The sequence below is a fragment of the Saccostrea echinata genome, unplaced genomic scaffold, assembly GCF_033153115.1.
Source record: "Saccostrea echinata isolate AGI-Se365-2 ecotype Australia unplaced genomic scaffold, CSIRO_AGI_Sech_v1 ptg000009l, whole genome shotgun sequence".
Taxonomy (NCBI): Eukaryota; Metazoa; Mollusca; class Bivalvia; order Ostreida; family Ostreidae; genus Saccostrea; species Saccostrea echinata.
In genome coordinates, this window is record NW_026889758.1 from 22,227,003 (window position 1) to 22,249,160 (window position 22,158).

Sequence of the window (22,158 nt, forward strand, 5' to 3'; positions counted from 1 at the left end):
ATTAGAAATTTAAAACAATAACCGATTTATTTACCGACTCCGCACTTAATTAACAGACACAGTTTAAAATCAATTTAACTATGGAAACATGGGGTTATTCAAGTTCATAATCGGTGAAAATTTTAATTTGGTAAATAACATATATCATGTTTATCTACACTCAATATCGTATTTTTTTTAGCTCAAATAAGCCATATATAGCTTTAAAGTATAGCGTAATTCGTAAAGTACGTAATTCTCCATTTTATTTGCATGTTGAATCTGAAGTGCCCCAGGGACCAACCCTTGGCCGGGTCTATTCCTCTTCTACATTAATGATCCGCCAGACTTTCAAACTCCACAATTCGGTTCTTCGCAGATGAAACCATAATGTACCTAACTTTTCTTCAAATTCACATTGCCACCCTTCAAGAAGACCTTGACAAATTCTCTTTTCGAAACAAAACAGAAAATGGAAATTCATCCGGGTACATGTACAGTAGTAGCAGTTTCAAATAAAGAAGGACCCTCTCCACCTACGCAAACATAAAATTGAAGTATCTACCAAATATCTAGGCTGTACTATAATACCAGATCTCAAGTAGGGAATAGATATATCTAACATCTGCAAGAAGGCGAATAAATCTTAAGGATTTTTACAATGCATTCTCCACATTTCATCTAAATTAATGAATGAAAGAGCATATCTATCTCTGCTTAGACCCTACATGTAGTGTAATACGCTTCGACAGTGTGGGACCCATACCAACAAGTCCACATAGATATGTTGGAAAAAGTGCAGAGACGAACGACATGATACGTAATAGGAAATTATAGAAATAACTCTAGCGTGGGAGAAATGATTAGACATCTAGAATGGAAGAACTTAAAAAGTAGAAGGAAAGATGCACGACTAATCATGATGTATAAGCTAGTTAACAACGAATAGCCAGTAGACCAGAGGACTCCTTCACCAAGCCTGTAAGCAGATTACTACACACAAAACTACATTCATTTGCAATACCATCTGCAACCATAAGCTTAAGAAGTGGTCATTCTCTTTTAACACCATTAAAGAATGGAACGGCTGTCCACCAGACATTGCAGTCGCAAAATCACTTGAGATCTTTAAATCTCAAGTAATCAAGACGATCTAATTTCATACAGAATATTTTTTCCCGTTTCAAATTTTTTCTTTAAATATGCGCACACATTACTGTCAGAATATTCAATTTGATGAAGGAGGCCAGATAGAAGAAGCAAAAGAAGAAGAAAATGGAAATTGTTCATGACTTCTTATTACTAGTGTGTTGTTCCCAAAGAAGACAATATGTAAAAGGTAAAGATAACGAACGGTGATAGATCTCAAAAAATCCACAAACAACATAAATGTGTGATTGAAATAGGACATAAGGTGCTAGTCAATTAGTTTATCAGAGGGCATAAAACAAGGACCCCTGGAAATTCCAGAGGTGGAATCAGGTGCCTAGGAGAAGTAAGCATCCCCTGTTGACTGGTCATACCCGCCGTGAGCCCTGTGTATCAGGTAGACGGAACTATCCATAGTCAATTCAGCACAATTGGTATGAAACAAGTCAGTCTAAATACGACCCAATGATAGGTTATATTTGCTAAGGTCATTATAACGACCATAAGATTTACGAAATGCTGACTTTAAGGGGCTGTTGAAATCCCTGTTACATCAACTTATCGGTGAGTAGCCTGCCTCGTTTTAAAAATTGATCGTACTCAGAGCAAGCTCTTGAGTAGTGAATAAGTTGGGAGAGATAAAGACCATAAGCAGGTGAAAGTGGAGTACTACTACATACAAAAGGAAAGTTGACAATGGAAAAGCTAAAGTCATCTCATTTGTCGTACTATTTAGTTGTTAATGTAGAGCCATTCATTACAAAAATAGCCCAAACTCTATGTCAACTTCATTATATATACATAGTAGTAAAGAAAACTTTGCATTACAAATCACCTCAATGGAATTTGACTTTTGTAGTACAATGTCATAATTAACGATATTAAAAACAAATTTTATCGTAATTAGATAGTTAGAGAAGGAAATGATTTTTCATTATGTGGTGTTTGTAGGTTGTACTGGTTTAAGATATATTATATCACTTAGCATATTTGTGTAATATGATAGCATGTTATGATTAAACATTACGTAATATTGTGACAAATAAGTTCTTATTTTTTATATATATTACTGTTTCCTTATCGTGGCTCTTTGAGTAATCGCTTCATTACTATAATGAAAATTGCTAGACAAAACAAATTAAATCATGATCAAAATTTAGTGTCTGCTTGTTGTTTTACTCTCTTTATGAGGGATAATACATTTAACATAGCAATCAAGAGATTAAATTGTCCTTAATACGATGATTGAAATTTCTATCCTTGTATTGATTTGGCATAGCATCTCTTTACATTTATATAGTTAATTGGTCAGTTAGTGTGTTTGTTTGTTTGTTAGTGGCACTTTATATTCTGGATGATTTATTACCAGGGTTCATAACTTGGTGATGGTTGGGTTTTTTTCCTTATTCGTAAGTGGAATAAATTTAGAATTTGAAGAGGAAAAAGTATTCTTAACCACTTCAAATAAGATGGCCAATTTTATCATATAATATATAAACAGTGTCTGATTAAATTGCCTGCTTATAAATGTTCACATCTGTGTCTTTAAGTGCATAACTAATATATTTTCTTACGATCATTGAACGTTGGAGGCTTTGTATTGAACTGAGTTTAGCCCTTTTTTAAAATCCACGTAAATTGTTTTTATTTGATTGAATTTGTTCAAGCATATTTCTTTTCATGATTGTGGTCATACTACTGTAAGTTAATATTCTTCCACTGTATTTCGTTGATTATGAGATTATTACACTGTATTACCCTAGAACCAAAAACTACTAAACGTACTGTACTAAACCAATAAACAGATAGTGTACTGCTTTGCTTCCTTGATTGGCTTTTTCAAGACTTGGAACCTTGATTTCTCTTATAAACCATATCAATAGTGTATTTTTGTAAAAGAATGGGGAAATAGGTCATTAGGTAAGTTTTTTTTAAATGATGAAAACGCATGTAAGAATTATAAACTATAATTGATGAAAGTATTTTTGTAATTTTGCTTTTCTTAAAAGATAAATAAAAATGGAAGATAACAAACAGTCATCAATTTCATAAATCCTGTAAACAATATTAACTAATAAAAAAAGACAGACCCCAGGAAAGAGGAATATTTATATCAAGACATTAGCATGTTATCTGTATTCTGCTATCACGTTCAATGAAGCTTGATTTCGTTGGTTTCTTTTCTTGATTGGCACTATATATTTTCTAGACTTACCAATCATGATTTTGTTTTTGCACTTTAAAATGATTTAAGTTTAAACGGTATGTCATGTCCTTATTACACATATTTCAACAAGTTTATCCGGAAACCCCTGTGTTCATTGCTATTTGTACTACACCTCGAAAGAGGCCTTGAATATTTTTTAAGAATTCATCACTTCACTTTTTGAAATTAGCTTGCTTAACTACAAAATTCAGTGTTTTTAAATGAAAAATAAAACCTCCTTCCAAATAGTGTTTCAAAACATGTAATCAGTATTTTCGAGTTAGTGGCACTATTTGCCATCTAAATAAACACCAATCACATATCTAAGAAAGAAAATAATAAATCAAGTGAAAAAATTATCTTACGCCTTATAACAAAAAGGAATTGCAAATAAAGGCGTATTTTAAATTTTAAAAAATCTAGATCTTTTTCTCTTAAAATGGCAATCTCGCACATTTGAAAGTTACATACCTGAATATTCAGTCATCATGGTTAAAACTACGGTAAACAACAAATACATAATTACGTTCTGTGCCAGGAAAATGTCTAAGAAATTGGATTGATTCTACCATTAAAGGCGGGAGGTTAAAAGCTAGATTATATACTTTTCGACAGGAATACCATTATGTTAAATTTAGCAATCTTTTAATTCCGCTTTTTGGGGATGGAACCGATTTCAGTACACGTTTTACGTACTGGTAACCTTTTATTTCTGTTTTGGGAGGAACCCACGTTTTACCCACGTTTACGTACTGGTAATTGAAAAAATATGTTCAATGTTATCATTCAAATAAATCATTTTTGATCAATTTGATGTTAATTCTGCGATCGCTTAAAATGAATGGTGTACAAGAACAATATAAATCATGTACGATATTGATGCAGATATCTTCGTCAGAGAAAAGTTTAATTTTAAACTACAGCATCATTTCTTAAACATAAAAAAAGATAATTTGTTGTACTGGGTATACAGGTCCAAAAAATAGGTACGTTTAAAAACTAAAAATTAAATAATAAATAAAGCAGTATATGTTTGAAGAAGACACATCTACATAAAATTTCAGACATAAAGATACACATTGTATTATCACTAAGGGTATATGTACGTATAGAAATGAAGAAAACATGTTCATATGTTCTTATGCTAGAGGATATATGTATAAATATAAAAAATGAAGAGAATAAATGAATATATCTCTGGTGTATTCAATGATATAACGAGAAAAGTTTGAAATGTTTAGAGGGGGAAATGTATACATAAGTGCAAAAGAGGAGTAGTTTATCTGCTTTAGTTTTTTTAGACCACCTGAGTTACTCAGGTGACCTATTGCTTTCTGTTTTCGGTTGTCGTTGTGGGTCGTGCGTTAACATTCGAATATTTTCAGCTTCTTCTCTGGAACCGCTGAACCAATTTCAACCATTGGCATAAAACATCTATGAGTGAAGGGGAACATAAATTGTGAATTTCATGGCCCCTGCTCCCCTGGGGCATTAGGGATAGGACATATATCCCGGTTGAGCCAAAAAATTATACAAAATTGTACAATTATACAAAGTTGTGAAATTTGTGGCCAAAGGATCAGGGGTTCAGGAGGGGTCTATTGATTATGTAGTGAAAGTGCAATATTTCTTCGAAAATCTTCTCCTCTCCTAGGTATTTAGCAGGTAAACTAAACGCGTGGTTATGATGAGCAAGGGTACCTCTTACAAAATTTATGAAATATGTGGCCCAGAGTCAGAAAATCAAGGAGGGAGTCTGTTTAAGATATAGTGAAAATGTACTATTTCTTTGCCCCTAAGTATTTAGCAAACTAATTACAAGGTTACAATGAGCGAAGACGCCTTTTCGAAAGTTTGAAATTCATAACCCCTGGAACAGGGGTTTTGGTGTTAGGTTGGCTCTTTCGAGTATATAGTAAAAATGCATAATTTCTTTGAAAATCTTCTCTCCCCATGGGTATTTAGCAAACATACTAAGTATATGGTAATGATGAGCAAGAGTGCCTCTTCCAAAATTGTGGATTTTTTGGCCTCTTTTTGGATCTCAGGGGCTCTGGTGTTAGGGTGGGGCTATGTTGAATCTATAGTAAATATGCATTATTTTTTGAGAATCTCCTTCTCTGCTCCTGGCCATCTTAGAGGCGGACAGAATATATAAAATTGTAGTCAGTAAGGGTATTTTTACCAGATTTTTAAAAGTCTGCAGCACGTGGTCAATTTATTAATTTGTATTCTACTGTAGAATCCCTCCCCCTTGCTATTCACTTTGATAATTAATCACTGTAAATAATATAATTGAAAGGTGTATTGAAAAATATATTTATACAAGAATTTTTATAATATTTAATATAAAAGGGAAATTAAAAAATCTTTGTACTTTATATATTCTTCAGAGACTAAGAGAGACCATTGTGAATGAGATGGGTTTACTAATTATTATTTTGATTAGTCCACATGAGGATAGAGACAAATGGGGCAAGTACAGGTCAGTAAATAGATCAACTTTAAGATTTGTGACTGAGCACTAAATAACTTATTTTGCTGATCCCTGATCATCCTATTTCTATTGCTTTTGGGCAACATAGATCATTTATAAGTGTATTATGTTTTATTTTATATTCAATCTATGGATACTATATATCCACTATACAGTGTTACATCATACCCAGGTAACCGTTAAGGTCCTTGGGCCTCTTGCATATCCTTAAGTTTTACATATTATTTTAATAACGATCATTTATATTTTGTTATTTGTATATTTGTATTTGTACATGTTTTCTGTTACAGATCTTTTCTATTTGTAAAATACACCGTTTTCTCTCCCCCTTCTCTCTCTCTCTCTCTCTTGATCTTATTTTTTTGTATTATTATTAAAAAAAATTTTGATTTTGCCCTGTTCATTGCATTATTTCCAGACTTTATTTTAGTATTTCTTTTCTAGATCTAATTGTTTCAATGAGTAATTGGAATTGAGAGTCGTTTCCATCTTCCGAGAAAAACCCTAAATGTCTAAAACATCGAAAGAATGGTCATTTAAAATACAAGAGCCTCAAATAGATCTTTTGATTGACAAAATTATACTTTTAGGTACCAAGATAATAAACAATCCACTACTTATATTATGATAAATTTGCATTTTCATCGCACACCCACACCCTTGTAAAAAGATAAATTCTTAAAATTTACAATTCCATAGATATTTCCCTTTGTATCTTTTTATTTTAGGCATTATTTTGATTTTAGGATGTTATGTCATTCTGAATTCATGATTATCAAAATTAGTGAAGAACCTCCTACAAATGTACACGATATTTTTAAACAGAAATCTGAATGAAAGGAGCTTTTTTGACAATGTACACCCCCATTATTATGTACTTAAGTACATAGAATATAGTATGCATTCACACATTTCCTGCAGTTTTATTTCCGCATTTTTCTTGGTTATTAACATTAACAAAAACATACGAAAAACTATTAGAATCAATCTATGGGCAAAAAAAAATTGATAGGCGTAATAACGCTTAAAAGGCGTTACAACGCCAATAAAGGCGTAATAACACCTTTTTGAAAAGCGTAATAACGTCTTTTTTAAAAGCCGTAATAACGCCTTTTGAAAGGCGTAATAACACCTTTTAAAAAGGCGGGTTTTTTTCAAAAAATAATTGAAACAGATTGTAGTTATATATCCAGGAAAAAGATTTATAAATGTGTAATACATTTTCAATGATAAACCAACTTAACCCCTCTCTGGACCAAGGGTCATGGATTTCATAATGTTGGTTAAAAGCTAAATGCTCATTATACTCATGCAAATACTTTGCCTGATTTTTCCAAGAGAAAACATAAAGATTCTCAAATGTGATTAAATTTTTACATAATATATGACCAGCAAAGCCCCAAGTTACATCTGCCTTAATCCTTTATTTTCAAGAGTAGAGTGTAGACTTTTTTCTATACTCATGCAAAGAGTTGTCTGCGAGGTATGCAGAATTATGGAAAATATTTTTAAATATTGCATTAATAAAGATGGCTTTGACTCCACCATGCATATAATATTATCATATAATAACGTTTTAATTTTACACTAAAACGCTGGCAAATTATTGAATTAAAAAAAAAAGTTTTACCAAAGAGTTTGAAAAATGATCCCCAAGCCCCCGGAATAGGATTTTTGAGTTTTAGCAGTTTATGGGGTTTTTGTTTGTTTGTTTGTTTGTTTGTTTGTTTTTTGTTTTGGTTTTGTTATGTGTTTTTTTTCCTTGTCATTTTGGGAGGCTGCCCCCTTTCTTCAAAAGACGTAATACGGCGTTTCAAAAGGCATATCAACGCCTTTTTGAAAGGTGTAATAACGCCTTTTTAAAGAAAGTAATAACTTTTTTTTTAAAAAAGGCGTAATATTACCTTTTTGAAAGACCTAATAACACTTTTTGAAAAGGCGTATTACGCCTTTTGACAGGGTGTAATTACGCCTTTTGAAAAAGCGTTAAAACGCTTTTTATTCTTTTTACCCATAAATTGATCCAAAAAGTTTTCGTAAAAAAGCGAGTTCAAGACGCATATTGAAGTCAGCGTAAAATTTTCATACGTCAGTATAAAACTATATTGATGTGATTTGTTTCACTGATATTTCTGCTATTTAATTGAATTAACAATAAGGCGATGGATTATTCTCAATATATAAAATGGGAAAAATTGAAGTTAAGTGAAAGCAGACAGGATTTTCTGTCACGATTTTAACTTTTTTAAAAAATATCTACCTGAGGACAAGGCTGGGTGTACCATCTGATACATCTGTTTCATATTTAGATATTTCACTAAAAAAGAACTTAATGGTAAACTAACAGCAAAGCTTTATGATAAACGTGATGACTTCATATTTAGATATTTCACTAGAAAAGGACTTAATGGTAACCTAACAGCAAAGCTCTATGATAAACGTGATGACTTCAATTTTTCAATCGTCAACTTTCCTTACTTACTCGTATGTAGTAATATATCCTTATCACCTGCATATTGGGTTGTTGTCTCCCAGTGAATTCGATACGCAAGAGCATGCTCTACGTATGAACAATTTCTTAAACGAAGCAAGCTATTGACAAACAAGTTGATGAAACAAGGATATAAACAGTCTCGTTTGAAGTCATTATTTCGAAAGCTTTATGGTCGATACAATGACCTTATCAGCAAATACATCCTATCATTAAGTCAAATGTTGACTGACGTTTTTCGTACTAATTGTTAGGTCATTATTTACACACGGATTTTTCTCCGTTTTTTCCCGATCATGACAAGGAGCACACGGCGGGTGTGACCGGTCTGCAGGGGATGCTCACTACTCCATGACACCTGATCCCACCTCTGATGTTTTTGGAGGTCTGTGTTTGCTCTGCTCCCGATTTGTATTGTCAAAATGTACTTCGAGCTTGAATTTTGTTCGTTATCTCCATATTTCATGTACCACAAATTCTCTATTTAACCTATTTCTCACATCAAAATATTATATAATAAATAAAATCTGGCCCCAAGACCATAAACTGAGAACAGACTTAAGTCAAAATTTCAAATCGATATAACTTTTGAAATAATTTTGATAATGAAATAAAATTTTCGTCATATGTTTGAATTGAAGCGTTATGCACTACTGCAAATTTTTAAGCTAATACGTTAAATGAAACTTAAGATATTAAAAATCAAAATTTTGACTTAAGTCTGTTCTCAGTTTATGGTCTTGGGGCCTGACTAAAACCTTTTTGTTTTAATTGAGGGAAACATCAACACTTTATTGGTTATGGTGTTTAAAGAAGATTCGTAAGCTTGTGACCTCTTAATATTTAATTTGTAAACAAAATGTCGCTGCATTTGAATTAATCCTGATCTCTATTCTTGAATTTTTAAAGTAATGCATCAATTCCATTGTCTTCATTTTAAAATGGTCGTTATTTCAATCAGAAAGAAATGAATTAAAACCTCCAGATATTTAAACAAAAACCATACAACCTATCAAAAGCTTATTGTACCCGGAAATAGGCAATTAACAATGATTTTGTTATAATAGTGGAGCCAAAATATATTTAACGAAAGTTTTCTCTCTATATATATTGCAAGTACGTATCATAATTTTTGATTAAATTGTAAATCCAACTTTTGTTATACACTAGTTAAACAAAACGAAAATATTTAAACTTTGAAATTTGGCACCTCTACGTGGTATATTTTAATTCATTTAGTATACTCGAGTATTCAAAATATAGAATTACTGTTTGCAAAAATAATGAAGTACGATATGTTCATTATTAAAAGTAATGCTTAATTACTATCTTTTCTTGATATTCCTTTTTATTTACAAGAATTATTTTTTGTATTTAATTCCAAGGGAACAGTGCTATTATGCTTCTTTGGTTTTTGTAACATAACCTTTCATTGCTTGTATAAGTTCATTTCTACTCGTCAATCAAATATAAATGAAATACAAATATTAATTTATGTAAACAATATATCATAGAGGTTCATGTTATGCTATTCAAATAATTATAATTTCCTTTTTTTATTACTTATCATTATGAAAAGATGATAAATTTGAACTTTCTCTGAAGAAACATCCAAATAATTATGAAACTGACATATATATGTCAGTATATATATGACATATATATGACTTAGCATTCTGTTTTCATTTATTTAAGTATTTTTACTGCACCAAGAATTTAAGTTATCAACGTATATATATATATATATATATATATATATATATATATATATATATATATATATATATATATATATATATATATATATATATATATATATATATATATATATATATATATATAGGATTAAGGGCCAAAGCAAGAGACTTTGGATTTTTTTCTTTTCATGTAGAAGTTTTGTAAAGAATTCTTCTTCATAGAATTCAAAAGAAAGTCTGCTATTAGCATTAGTGGCAGAATTGATACCTATAAAAATTAAATCATATTGTTGGAAGAACTTGTCTCAAGTATGGAACACCGGAACTGTCTTACATGTGGATTTAACATTGTACACTGTGTTCTCTTCATTATATGTGATGTTATTGTATTTGTATAATGTATAGATATGCATAAGTATATATATTTTGAGAGGTACATTAGATAATGGCAAAGGTTAAAGTTGTTTAAAAGTAAGTAAAACGTCAATGTCAAGGTCAAAGTGGTTGGTATCCTAAGGAAGGTCTTGTCACAAGGATTACATATGTGAAGTACGAAAGCCCTAGCACCAACCATTCAAAAGTTATGGCCAAGATTAAAGTTTTTCGAAAGTAGGTTAAACTCCTAGGTCAAGGTCAAAGGGTCAAAGAGGTTGATATCCAGAGGAAGGTCTTGTCACAAGAAATACACATGTGAAGTTTGAAACCCAAAGCAGCAGCTGTTCAAAAGTTATGGCCAAGGTTAAAGTTGTTCAAAAGTAGGTCAAACTCCAAGGTCAAGGTCAAGGTCAAAAGTCAAAGTTGTGATATCCAAAGGAAGGCCTTGTCACAAATGTGAAGTTTGAAACTCCAAGCACCAACTGTTCAGAAGTTATGGCCAAGGTTAAAGTCTCATAAAATTTTGCAAAAGTGGGTCAAACTCCAAGGTCAAGGTCAAAAGGTCAAATATGATGGTACCCAAAGAAAAGTCTTGTCACAAGGAATACACATGTGAAATATGAAAGTCAGCTCCAACCAATCAAAAGTTATGGGCAAGGTTAAAGTTGACAACAGACAGACAGACAAACAGACAGACAGGACAAAAACAATATACCCCGGGATCTTTCGATCCGGGGGCATAAAATAGTTTGTATAAAGGAAGTTGCGCATGATATAAAGTACAAAAAAAGACATTCTATTATTATCGTTAAACCTCCTATAAGACAGTCCCGGTGTTCCATACTCAGGAGACTTCAAAGATATTGTCCACGAGGAACCCCACACCTTTTAATGTCAACTTCATAGTACTTGCATGTAGAATTAAAATGATTTTTAACAAGGCAATTTTGTAGATGACCTATCATAATATCTGAATAGGACCTTTTCACAAAAAATCGTAAGTTTTTGCATAGGATTTTAACTTAAGAATCTCTTACGACAAATCTTAAGTGCGTTTCACGAACGCATTCGTAGCAGATTGAACTTAAGATTTTACTTACGACAGACTTCATCCCTAGCAAAGACTTTAATATGCTTTATTATCCTTAAATCAATGGGTGAAAATAAAAATAAAACTTAGTTTTCAACATATGTCAGCATAACAAACATTACTGACAACAAATATCGAATGCAATCGTTTGTGAAGCAGGGAAGTTTAAAATCTGAAGTCACAATCACAAGTCTGACGTAAAAGTAGGTCATACGAAAATCTTAAGTGAAACTTCAATCGTAAATATTTTGTAGTGTATTTCATTTAATTTTTCGACGTTGATTGTGATAAAAATATAAAATATTAATGGAAGTTGCTAAAAAAAAAAAAAAGTTCAATTTAATGTGTATTTTGGTTTTTGTGGTTATATTTTTACAATTAAATCTGTTTTAAAATACTTAAGAGAGGGTTGGGGCTCTCGTAAAGTTACGACCGATTTTGCACTTAGGAATTTCTTAAGAATTTTTGTGAAAACGATTTTTATCATAAGTTTTCACTTAAGATAAAAATATGTCGTAAGCTTTTTTGTGAAAAACCTTTAATTTACTAGTATATTGTGGTGAGATTGTATACAGTGTTGAGAAAAGTCATACGCTTTGAGGCTATTAATTCGGCAAAATTTTATAGATTTAAACTTTCTTAAAGTTCTTTTGATTTTTTGATGGCACCAATTTTCGAAAATGTTGCACAGTGCTGCCGAGGTCTCTCCTTCACGGCTGTTCATATTTTTTGAGGAGTTAATACCTCAACGTGTTCCTTATGTTCTTTACGCCTGAGCTTCTAGGACACAAGCTGCTTGAATATGATAATTACTATAAATATTTTTGAGACGAAAAAAACATGTGTAAACTTTCCGGTTTTAACAGATTCGTGGACTGAATTTTGTTGCGTTGTTTTTAAGGGAGAAGGGAGTGATTAGGTCCTGCACTTGACTTTTAATAACCTGTTCGATTCGACTGAAACAAACTCGCATTCCCAGGTGTTTTGTAACTTAAATGCATATAAAGCATTGCTTTACAAGATCTGCATATTACTAAACGTTTGTTTTGAATTACCCCTTCTACTCAACCTTTGCATTTTATGTAAAAATATATAAGAAATTTTTACCTTAATTTAAATTTCGACGGTCATTGAGCAAAGCAAGTCCAGAATGTGATCTTTCTCATATACTAATTTGAAATAAATAGTTCACAAATTTCGAAGTAGTTTTATAGCTTAATGCTCAGTTATGAATTCTTTGGCACCTCAAGTAACTACATTATAAATATCTCAAAACTGTATGAATTCACTGTAAAGGTGCTTACTTTCGTTCAAGGATGAGCTGTTAAAAATTCCTTGCTTATGCCCCCGCAACCGAAGATTCAGGAGTATATAGTTTTGCCCTGTCCGTCTGTTTGTATGTATGTATCTTGTTTTATGTCCCATTCGAGAATTTTTCATTCATATAGAGACGTCACCATATACTGGTGAAGGGCTTCAAATTTAAACCTTTACTCGGCACTCAGGCCATTGAGCAGTTAGGGATCTTTATCGTGCCAAAGCCTACCGTGACATGGGCCTCGTTTTTTTTAGGTCTCATCCGAAGGACCCGCAACTTTCGCTTCAAAGTGCCGAGAGCTTGGCGAAGAAACAGTTGCTACTTATTTTATCGACTTATGTTAGTCGCGGCCGAGATACGAACTCACGACCTTCCGATCACGGAGCGAGGGCTCAACCACCTTGACTACCGTGACAGTGTTTGACAATTTGTTCGGAAAAACTTTACCCTTGCCCATAATTTTTGATCGGTCGGATTTATGGCTTTCATATTTCACATGTTTATTCCTTGTGACAAGACCTTCTTTATGGTACCAACATATTTGACCTCTTGACCTTGACCTTGGAGTTTGACCCACTTTTGCAAAAAAATTCCTAACTTTAATCTTGGTCATAACTTTTGAACAGTTGATGCCAGGGATTTCATACTTCACATGTGTATTCACCTTGACAAGACCTTTCCATAGATAAATATTTTTTTTACCTTTTAACCTTGACCTTAGAGTTTGACCCACCTTTAAAAAACTTAAACCCAAGCAATACTAGGGCTCTCAAATTTCACGGGTATATTTTTTGTGACAAGACCTTCCTTTGGATACTAACAATTTTGACCTTCACCATTGAGTTTGACCTACTTTTGAAAAACTTCGCCATAAATTTTGTTATTGTTTTGGTGCTAGGGTTTTTATATTTTGCATGTGTATTTCTTATGACAAGGTCTTTCCCTGCCTACTATTAATTTTGAACCTTTGACTTTCACCTTGGAATTTGACACACTCTTAGAAAACATTAAGATTATGAATGGTTGGTGCTTGGGCTCTCATATTTACCAGGTATATCCATTGACACCAGTCCTTTCTTTGAGTAACATTTTTTTGATCTCTTGACCTTCACCTTGGAGTTTGACTTACATTTGAGAAACTTTAACCTTTGTCATAAGCTGTCGTACGAGGACAGCAGTGTTTCACAAACACATCTTGTTCTGTCATGTCTCGCTACCAGTCTCTTCTAATGACAGAGTTCATTTGAATATACTGTATATTATACAATAAAAACAAGGAAAACACTGTGAAAAAATGATGAATGGTGAAAACATGTATTTTTAACCTTTACATAACGCCAGAAACAGGCGAGCAATTATCATATCATTATATTCTTGTAATTTGTCTTCTACAAGTTCAAGAGTGAATAAGATAAAGTACACTGCATAATGATTTCAACATATGACCAACTTAGCTCTACCCTGGGGTCAGATCTCTGGACCAGGTGGACATGGATTTTAAAATCTTAGTAGAAGGCTAGGCGCTGATTATCACCATGTAAACACTTTATCTGCTAGATGTCAAAGAATTAATAAAAAGATAAAAGGATTTTCAAAGATGTAGTCATATGTTCTTTAAATATATAAATAATTTAGCAAAACCCTGAGGCCTGAGGCATACGGGCCATGGATTTCAAATTTTTGGTAGAGGGTTAAGTGTTTATTATAATCATTGAAATAGTTTCCCTAGGAAAATTAAGTCCCACCCTTACGTCTCAACCAAGGACCGATTGGCCAAATTTCACAATTTTGGTAAAAGTTTGAGAGCTCATTATACATATGCAAACAGTTTGCCTGGTAGATGTCCATGAGTAAAGGAGATCTTACAAGATTTGATACATTTTCAATATAAGACCAAATTATCTCCACCCTTGAGGCTGAATCCTGAACTAAGAATTCATGAAGTTTGAAATTTTGATATGAATTATACGTGTATATGGAGATAACGAACAGTAATTAAGCTCAAAAGTCAATTAAACAATACAAATTTTGGAGCAGAGCAAACACGGGCCTCTAAAACATCAGAGGTGGGATCAGATGCCATGGAGTCATGAGCATCCCCTGCCGACCGGTCACTCCCGCCGTGTGCTCCTTGTCATGATCGGGAAATAACGGAAAAATCCGTCGACAATAATGGCCTAACAATTAGTATGAAAAAAGTCAGTCAGCATTTGACTTAATGATAAATTGTATTTGCTGACAAGGTCATTGTATCGACCATAGAACTTACGAAGTGACGACCTTAAACGAGACTGTTGATATTCTTGTTTCGTCAACTTGTTTGTCAATAACTTACCTCGTTTTAGAAATGGTTCATACGTAGAGCATGCGCATTGCTCTTGCGTAGCATTCTCATTGTATGTATTTAAATTATGTCCACAATTTGCGTGCTAGATGTCAGAGAGTAAAGAAAAAGAAGAATGTACTCAATGACTCAGGTGATCTAAATCCCAGTGATCAATTATAAACGCTTAACTACTTAATTTTTGTAAAGGGCATCGGATTTGGCCTCTAATCAACCTTCTTTTCTGATGACAATGAAGTTGATCTCTAGAGATTGAAATGAGGTATTAGTAGTTTAAACCCATGATTTTATTATTTGTTTTCCTATTCAAAAAATGCATGTCTTAAATTGCGGACAATTTTAGTACTTCCTTTTAATAAGTCTCTGTGTCTCTTCAAAATGGTATATATCCATTTAGTCATATTTTTAAAGATTGAATTTGATGTCATCTTTAAATGTTGTTCTGCTTTTATGGCTCATTCATACGCACGTGGAACAATATATTTTTTGCAAGAAAAAGTGTTATATTTGTTATGTTTTACAATTATCAATCCACACACACACACACACACACACACACAAACAGGAATGGTACTATTAAAATACATTGTAAAGTTCAAATAATACATTACTTGACAATAAACTTCTTCAGGCAAAGTAAAGAATTGTCCATTTAAAAACAAGTCGTTTAAAAAAAGTAGATAACCAAATGAGACATTTGATTCTACAGACATTCTAAAACCGGCACATTATTATGACATAGGTAATTACATATAAGTTGATATACCATACCGGGATATAATTAATTTCTTAGATTATTACACAGGTTACAGGTTATTTCACTGATAAATCATACCAGTACATTATTATTACCTAGGTTATTACACATTTATTGATGTATCATACCGGTACATTATTCCTACCTAGGTTATTACAAATTCATTGATATATCATACCGGTACAAAATTATTACTTTGGTTATTACACATAAGTTGATATATCATACCAGTACATTATTATTACCTAGGTTATTACAAATTCATTGATATATCATATCGGTACAATATTATTACTTTGGTTATTACACATAAGTTAATATATCATACCAGTACATTATTATTTCCTAGGTTGAAATATCATACCGGTACATACATATTAATTAGCTTATTACAATTACTTGATATATCATGAAACAATGCTCGTTACCCAAAGCAAACTAAGCAAATGAACAAAGTTCTAAAGATGTTCGTGGTCATAAATACTTGTAGTTAACATTAAGCTCGAGGATTAAATAATTTTTTACATTTTCTTTTAATATGACGTCGTTCATTCTCAAAATACCAGAAAATATTTCTGGTTCTACGTTTTTTTCTAGTCTTTACAACATATATACCTACAATTCTGCGTTTCATTTTATTCTTTCGACACCGTTTACCATTAAATTTACATTTTCTGCCTTTATCTCTCACGTACACACACTGACACTTTCTATGACCTTGTAATAATACATTTCTAAAATCTTCTGTGGTTATTTTTCTTTTCCGTATTTTCCTTGTTCCTGTGAAATTAAAAGAAGGCAATGAGAACGCTTTCACTAATTTTTTTTTAATAACGTTCACTTATCCAGTTAAGAAAGTAATTTAAAAGAGAGAGAGAGAGCATTGTAGGAACTATACATTTGAAGTGCAAAAATAACAAAAAAGAATTATGAAGGTATACATATACATGGATATAAGTAAGCATCTATTATCTATATCGATGAGGATATTCATGTATAAAGGTACAAAATCCTCATACCAAATTACATATGCTGTAAAACACTTTATTCGCGAGATCTTAATATTTGTAAATTTAGTGAGAGAGACCTTTAAAAATGTTCTCTTAAAAATTACATACAATAAAAACCAGAATTCGTGAATTTTTTTTTCTCGCTTATAATTACCAAAGAACTATTTCGCAGAAATTCGGTGTCGCGAAGAATCGGTAATCTAGTGTAGCTTTAACTTTCAAGAGGAAAAAAAAGTTTCTGTGTCACTGCATAAAAGAAAATTTCAATTATTAACAGATAGTAGAGGTAAACTTAGAAAAAAATTACTTGAATTTTCTTTTTTGCAGAAATTCTTCAACGTTATCTTTTCACATCTTGCAGGGCATAGGCTGAAAGTAAATCAACTAAATTACAAAAATCATAACTTAGCAAAGTTTTTCAGAAAAAAATATACTAAAATGCAAAAAAAATACAAAATATATATATTTTTCCAGTTCCTAGATTATTTTTTTTAGTTTAACAGGACTTCCCCTTTCTCTTTCATCTGGATATCTTAACATATTAATAATTTAAATCGTTAAATAAGTTAATGAGTATAAATATTATAACCCTCACCTTTTTATTTCACCATTTTCGCAGAAATGTGTTTTTGGATGATAAATAGTGGAACTTGGATAACAACATTTCATGCCTTTCTGTCGTTTCTTCTTGAATATTTTTAGGTTACAGCAGAGATCGACTTCGGGATTATATGTCTTTTCCCCACAAATGTTAAAGGTTTTCGTTTTCTCTATAACAGTGTTCTCCCAACTGCAAACGGAATTGACTGAATCATAAGAAATACCTCCACATTTATGTGGACAACATTTATCGTGATATGGCTCTTTCTTTATGATTACTTCTTCGTTTCTGTATCTAGTTTTACCGCAGCAGAGTTGAGTTGAATTCATATGTTGATTAGCACAACATTTCTCCTCTGTTTTAATAATATTACCTACAATATAAATTTGGTACCAATTGAACCATGCAGATATGTGCAAAAAAGTGAATGACATTTTACAATTAATCTAGGTTACCTCCGCAACATTGTTCATTTCTTTTGTTATAAGGATGTCCAGCCCCACAACAACCATATACATCATAGTTTATTATTCTGGCACCACAGCAACGCCAAGATGACCCATTCTTCTTCTTCAATTGGCCTTCACAGCAGTCGTGGGTATCTGGGTTATATTCACCTAAAACATCGAATAGAAAAAAAACCTTTTTAAAAAATAACATCCAGAAAGAGACACAGTTTAAAGAAATTTTAAAAAGTAGTTGTAACAAAAAAAAATGCCGATCTGTTCTTCATCAAATGATCCTCACAGCAGTCATATAGTAAACACTCGTATTCCCGTCTATTCACAATGTAAAGCATTGAAAATTTCAAATGCCACCCTTTCAACAGATTTTTTTTTATTCTTAAACCAATATCAGTTTTCTTAAATATTTATTTACTTACCGCTTTCACACCAGAGAAATCCTCTCTGCACAATGTGTTTCATATCGCAGTCATTGACTTTGGGGTTAAACAAAGAAGAACCGCAACATCTACGCCCTTTCTTATTCGAAATCAGATTCCGGTCACAGCACACGTGTTCTAATGTTGAGTACTTGGTATTTCCACATTTGCCTTCATATAAATCTAAGATTTCGTGATCATTATAACAGTACTGCCTTTCTCTATCGAAGGTTTCAGTTCCACAGCATTGCATTTTTTTCGCTTGCCCATGCACTTTTGAGATGCAACACATATCATGAGATAATCGGTACGGCTTTGTATCACAACAACCATATAATTCTGCAATTGAAATTATACAGAGGTTACAAGACAGGTAAAGAAAACATACAATTATACTGGTCAATATGAGAATGACGCCTTAATGTACCAGTGTCATACTCAGGGAAAAAGGTGAAACTAACGAAAAATGATAGATCTAGAAAACAAAATACAAAAAATACAAATCTGTGAATAGGGTATAAAACACGGACCCCTGGAAATTCCAGAGGTGAGATAAGGTGCGAAGGTGGGGTAAGGTGCGAAGGAATAAACATCCCCGGTCACACCCACATCCGCAGCGAGCCCTATGTATCGATCACACAGACGGAATATTCCGTAGTAAAATTTAGGATAAAAATAAAGGTCTAACAATGGTTTGAAATATGTCAGACAAAAAAAGACCCAATGATAGGTCATATTTGCTAACAAGGTCATTATAACGACCAAAAAATATTACAAAATGTTGACTTTAAACGATGTTATTGAAATCCCGTAACATCAACTTATCTGTTAGTAGCCTGCCTCAGTTTCGGAATTGATTGTCCTTTAGGCGTGCTCTTGATTATCGAATAAGTTGGGAGACAGCATATGCAGGTGATAGCGGGATATTCCTACACATACATGTATAAGGAAAGTTGACTGTGAAAAGGCTTATGTCATCTCTTTTGTCATAAATGTATAATTTGGTCCTTATTGTCTATAATCAGTAAAACATCCAAAAATGAAGCAGATGTGACAGACTCTGTGGTTTCTTTTATTTCGAGTTCACTGTGATTTAACGAGTCGACATATGAATGGAAGTTACCATTGTTATTTGATAAAACGTCGTCGATGTATCGGTATTTAGAGTTGAAGACCACAGCAAGTGTTTTCTTCTCATGTAGACGTTTTTGAATAAATTCTTCTTCAAATGTTCGGCTAATAATGGAGCACAATTAGTGCTCAGGAGAATTCAAATAATATTTTGGAACACCGGGTCTCTAAAGCCTACATAGATGTTGTCAATGAGTAACTCCAGCATCTTTTTATTATCAACTTCAGAGTACTTGTGTGTAGAATCAGAGTGATTTTAACAAAATCATTCTGTTCATGGCCAATCACAAGAAACGAAAATTTCCGGTTTATTGAAGTAGTGGTCTATAATATTAAAAAGCCTAGCTTTTTTTTTTAAATTTATCATTAGGAATGTTGTAAAGTGTAGAAAAGTAATACATTTTAATGTAACTAACTTTTGAAATTAAATTTTCTAAAAATTCTTCGGAGCTTTTGAAATTCCATATTTCACTTCTTGAATATGCTGTAGCATAATACATCTTAAGTTTCTCCTTTACAACAGTTATTATTTTTGTGAGGAGTAAAGATAGGGGCTTGGTGGAGCACTTGCTAGACCCGGCAATGTATCTTTGTTTGTAAGGAGTTTAAGGATGTGTAGAAATCCAAAATAGGTAGGGTAGATCGAACTCACCTTCGTTGACTGGAGTGTCAAAAGTATTAAAGACTGAAATGTGATTTTGAATAATTTATCCTTAAAAAGTGAACTGTGATTATAAGTTTCCAGGTGAAGAAATATAATAATGAGCTCGACAAACAAAGACGATATTGCCTTGTCTGCTGGAACCATAACATAGTGTTCATGTAGTCTTTCTAATTCCTTTATCACCTACGATTTAGAAATTCTTTAATTTAGTTCTAAGTTACTTAATCCAGTCTGAAAAAGTGTTCTTCCACTTCATATTTTGCCCAACATCTGGCAAAACCTTCGACAGAATTCATAATAGAAATGAAGTTATGCCATCAATTGAAAGATCGGGGCTCAATGTATTAAGGGCCGTTTAAAATGACGAAACGTCTACCGCAATTACATGAATTTAAAACTTTTATTTTATTTTTACACATTTCTAATGTTGTAATTTATCTGAAGCGAAAAAACTCATGCAAATAATCCTTAGCTATGAATATATTTTTGAGAGAGAGAGAGAGAGCTTTATTTCAAATATGCAACTCACTAGAACTCTTCTCATGTTTGATTCCATTGCAGCACAAGCTTTTTTCTGGGTCATAAGGATCAGAACCACAGCAGCTGATCCTTTCATTTAGTCTGGATTTGGGACGTAGTATCTGGTTACAGCAAATGTGAGTAGTACTGTTGTATAAATTATCTGCAAATGTTGTTCATTAGCCTTAAATTATTTACCATCATCATTTTATGTATTTTTTGCTTTTGTGTTTGCATACCCCCCCCTTTCAAAATATTACCTTTGCAACACAGAACGTCACGGGATTTGTTATGCACAGTTCCATCACAACACATTTCTACCTCAGTGTTGTATAATGCTGAACCACAAACCAACTTATCAGCTGTAAAATATTAAAGTTGAAGCCAATTGTATTTGTGTACATATTCAAAATTGTGAAATTGAAATATCAAAGGGTCTACAAAATCATAATACATCCAAATGCAACAAATAATTTAATAATGCAATCAACGATTTAATGCATGTAATGATATTACACTGTATAAAGCTTACCCTTCAGTATCGTACTTTGACAAGAAGGTTCTTTTTTGGCAGATTTTTCACCTTTGTTCTTCGAAAGTTGATATAGTTTCGTTCCATTGCATCCGTAGGTATCTTATTAATATTTATAAAGTATTATATTAATGATAATTGGTCATTTTAAATGCTATCCATTTATGTTAAAATTTTACTCTGTTCTTTATCCCCGAGCTATAAAATTACAACAGGGAAAATACTTTAGTTTTGCATGTATCCTAAGGATTTTTTAATCAAATTTTGAGATATGAAAACTTTATTTTGATACCTGTTTTCTTTTTCTTAATGTATTTTATTTTGAAATCGGATATCAATCTTGAATGTGGTTTTGAAAGCATTTATACATGTATTACATGTATTTTATTGCCTTTTGTGTTGAATGACTCAATAGGTAAAAGATGGGGAAAAAACCACAGAGTAGAGTGTTATCTAATTTTTTTTTTTAATTTTGATTTGTATTCTGTACATATTCATGTTTTCTTATATATGAGTTTTGAGATGATAAATTGTATTGACTTACCGGGATCTTTGTTTCGGTGGAGAACACCATTGCAACACAACCAGTTTTTGACTCCCACAGCCCCGCCGCAGCACATTTCAGTTTCATTGTTGTACAGTGTGTCTACATTTAAAGATAAAATAAATTTTCAAAAGGACTTATTACACTACAATCAACACACACACACACACACACACACACACACACCTAACGCATTCCCTTGATGCTAGACTGAATTAACATTATAAAAGCTCTTTTGGTTTTGTTTCACAGCAAATGTTTACGATGATTAATAACGTAGGGTTGCTTAAATAAATCTATGTTTATTTGTTTGGAAAAGCTATGTAATTTACATTTTTAAAGTAACCCTACCCTTACAACATTGTACGGAG

General features: G+C 32.3%; 1 protein-coding gene across 1 annotated transcript; it reads right to left on the minus strand.

Annotated features, from left to right (window-relative positions):
- Positions 1–914: 914 nt before the first annotated feature.
- Positions 915–21,874, minus strand: LOC133182537 (galaxin-like). The gene is made up of 9 exons (XM_061317384.1): positions 21,788–21,874; positions 21,423–21,441; positions 20,972–21,073; positions 20,722–20,874; positions 18,398–18,736; positions 17,970–18,131; positions 17,509–17,887; positions 17,221–17,282; positions 915–958 (listed from the first exon to the last, which is right to left on the minus strand). Exons 1-9 carry the CDS (start codon positions 21,872–21,874, stop codon positions 915–917), a joined length of 1,347 nt encoding a protein of 448 aa, XP_061173368.1.
- Positions 21,875–22,158: the final 284 nt, after the last annotated feature.

Coding starts and splice junctions, on each gene's coding strand:
- LOC133182537 (XM_061317384.1), bottom strand. CDS start 21,874: ATGAAACTGAAATGTGCTGCGGCGGGGCTGTGGGAGTCAAAAACTGGT. Junction 20,875..20,971: donor TGACGTTCTGTGTTGCAAAG/GTAATATTTTGA, acceptor CAACATTTGCAG/ATAATTTATACAACAGTACT. Junction 18,132..18,397: donor ATTTCTCTGGTGTGAAAGCG/GTAAGTAAATAA, acceptor TCGATGTTTTAG/GTGAATATAACCCAGATACC.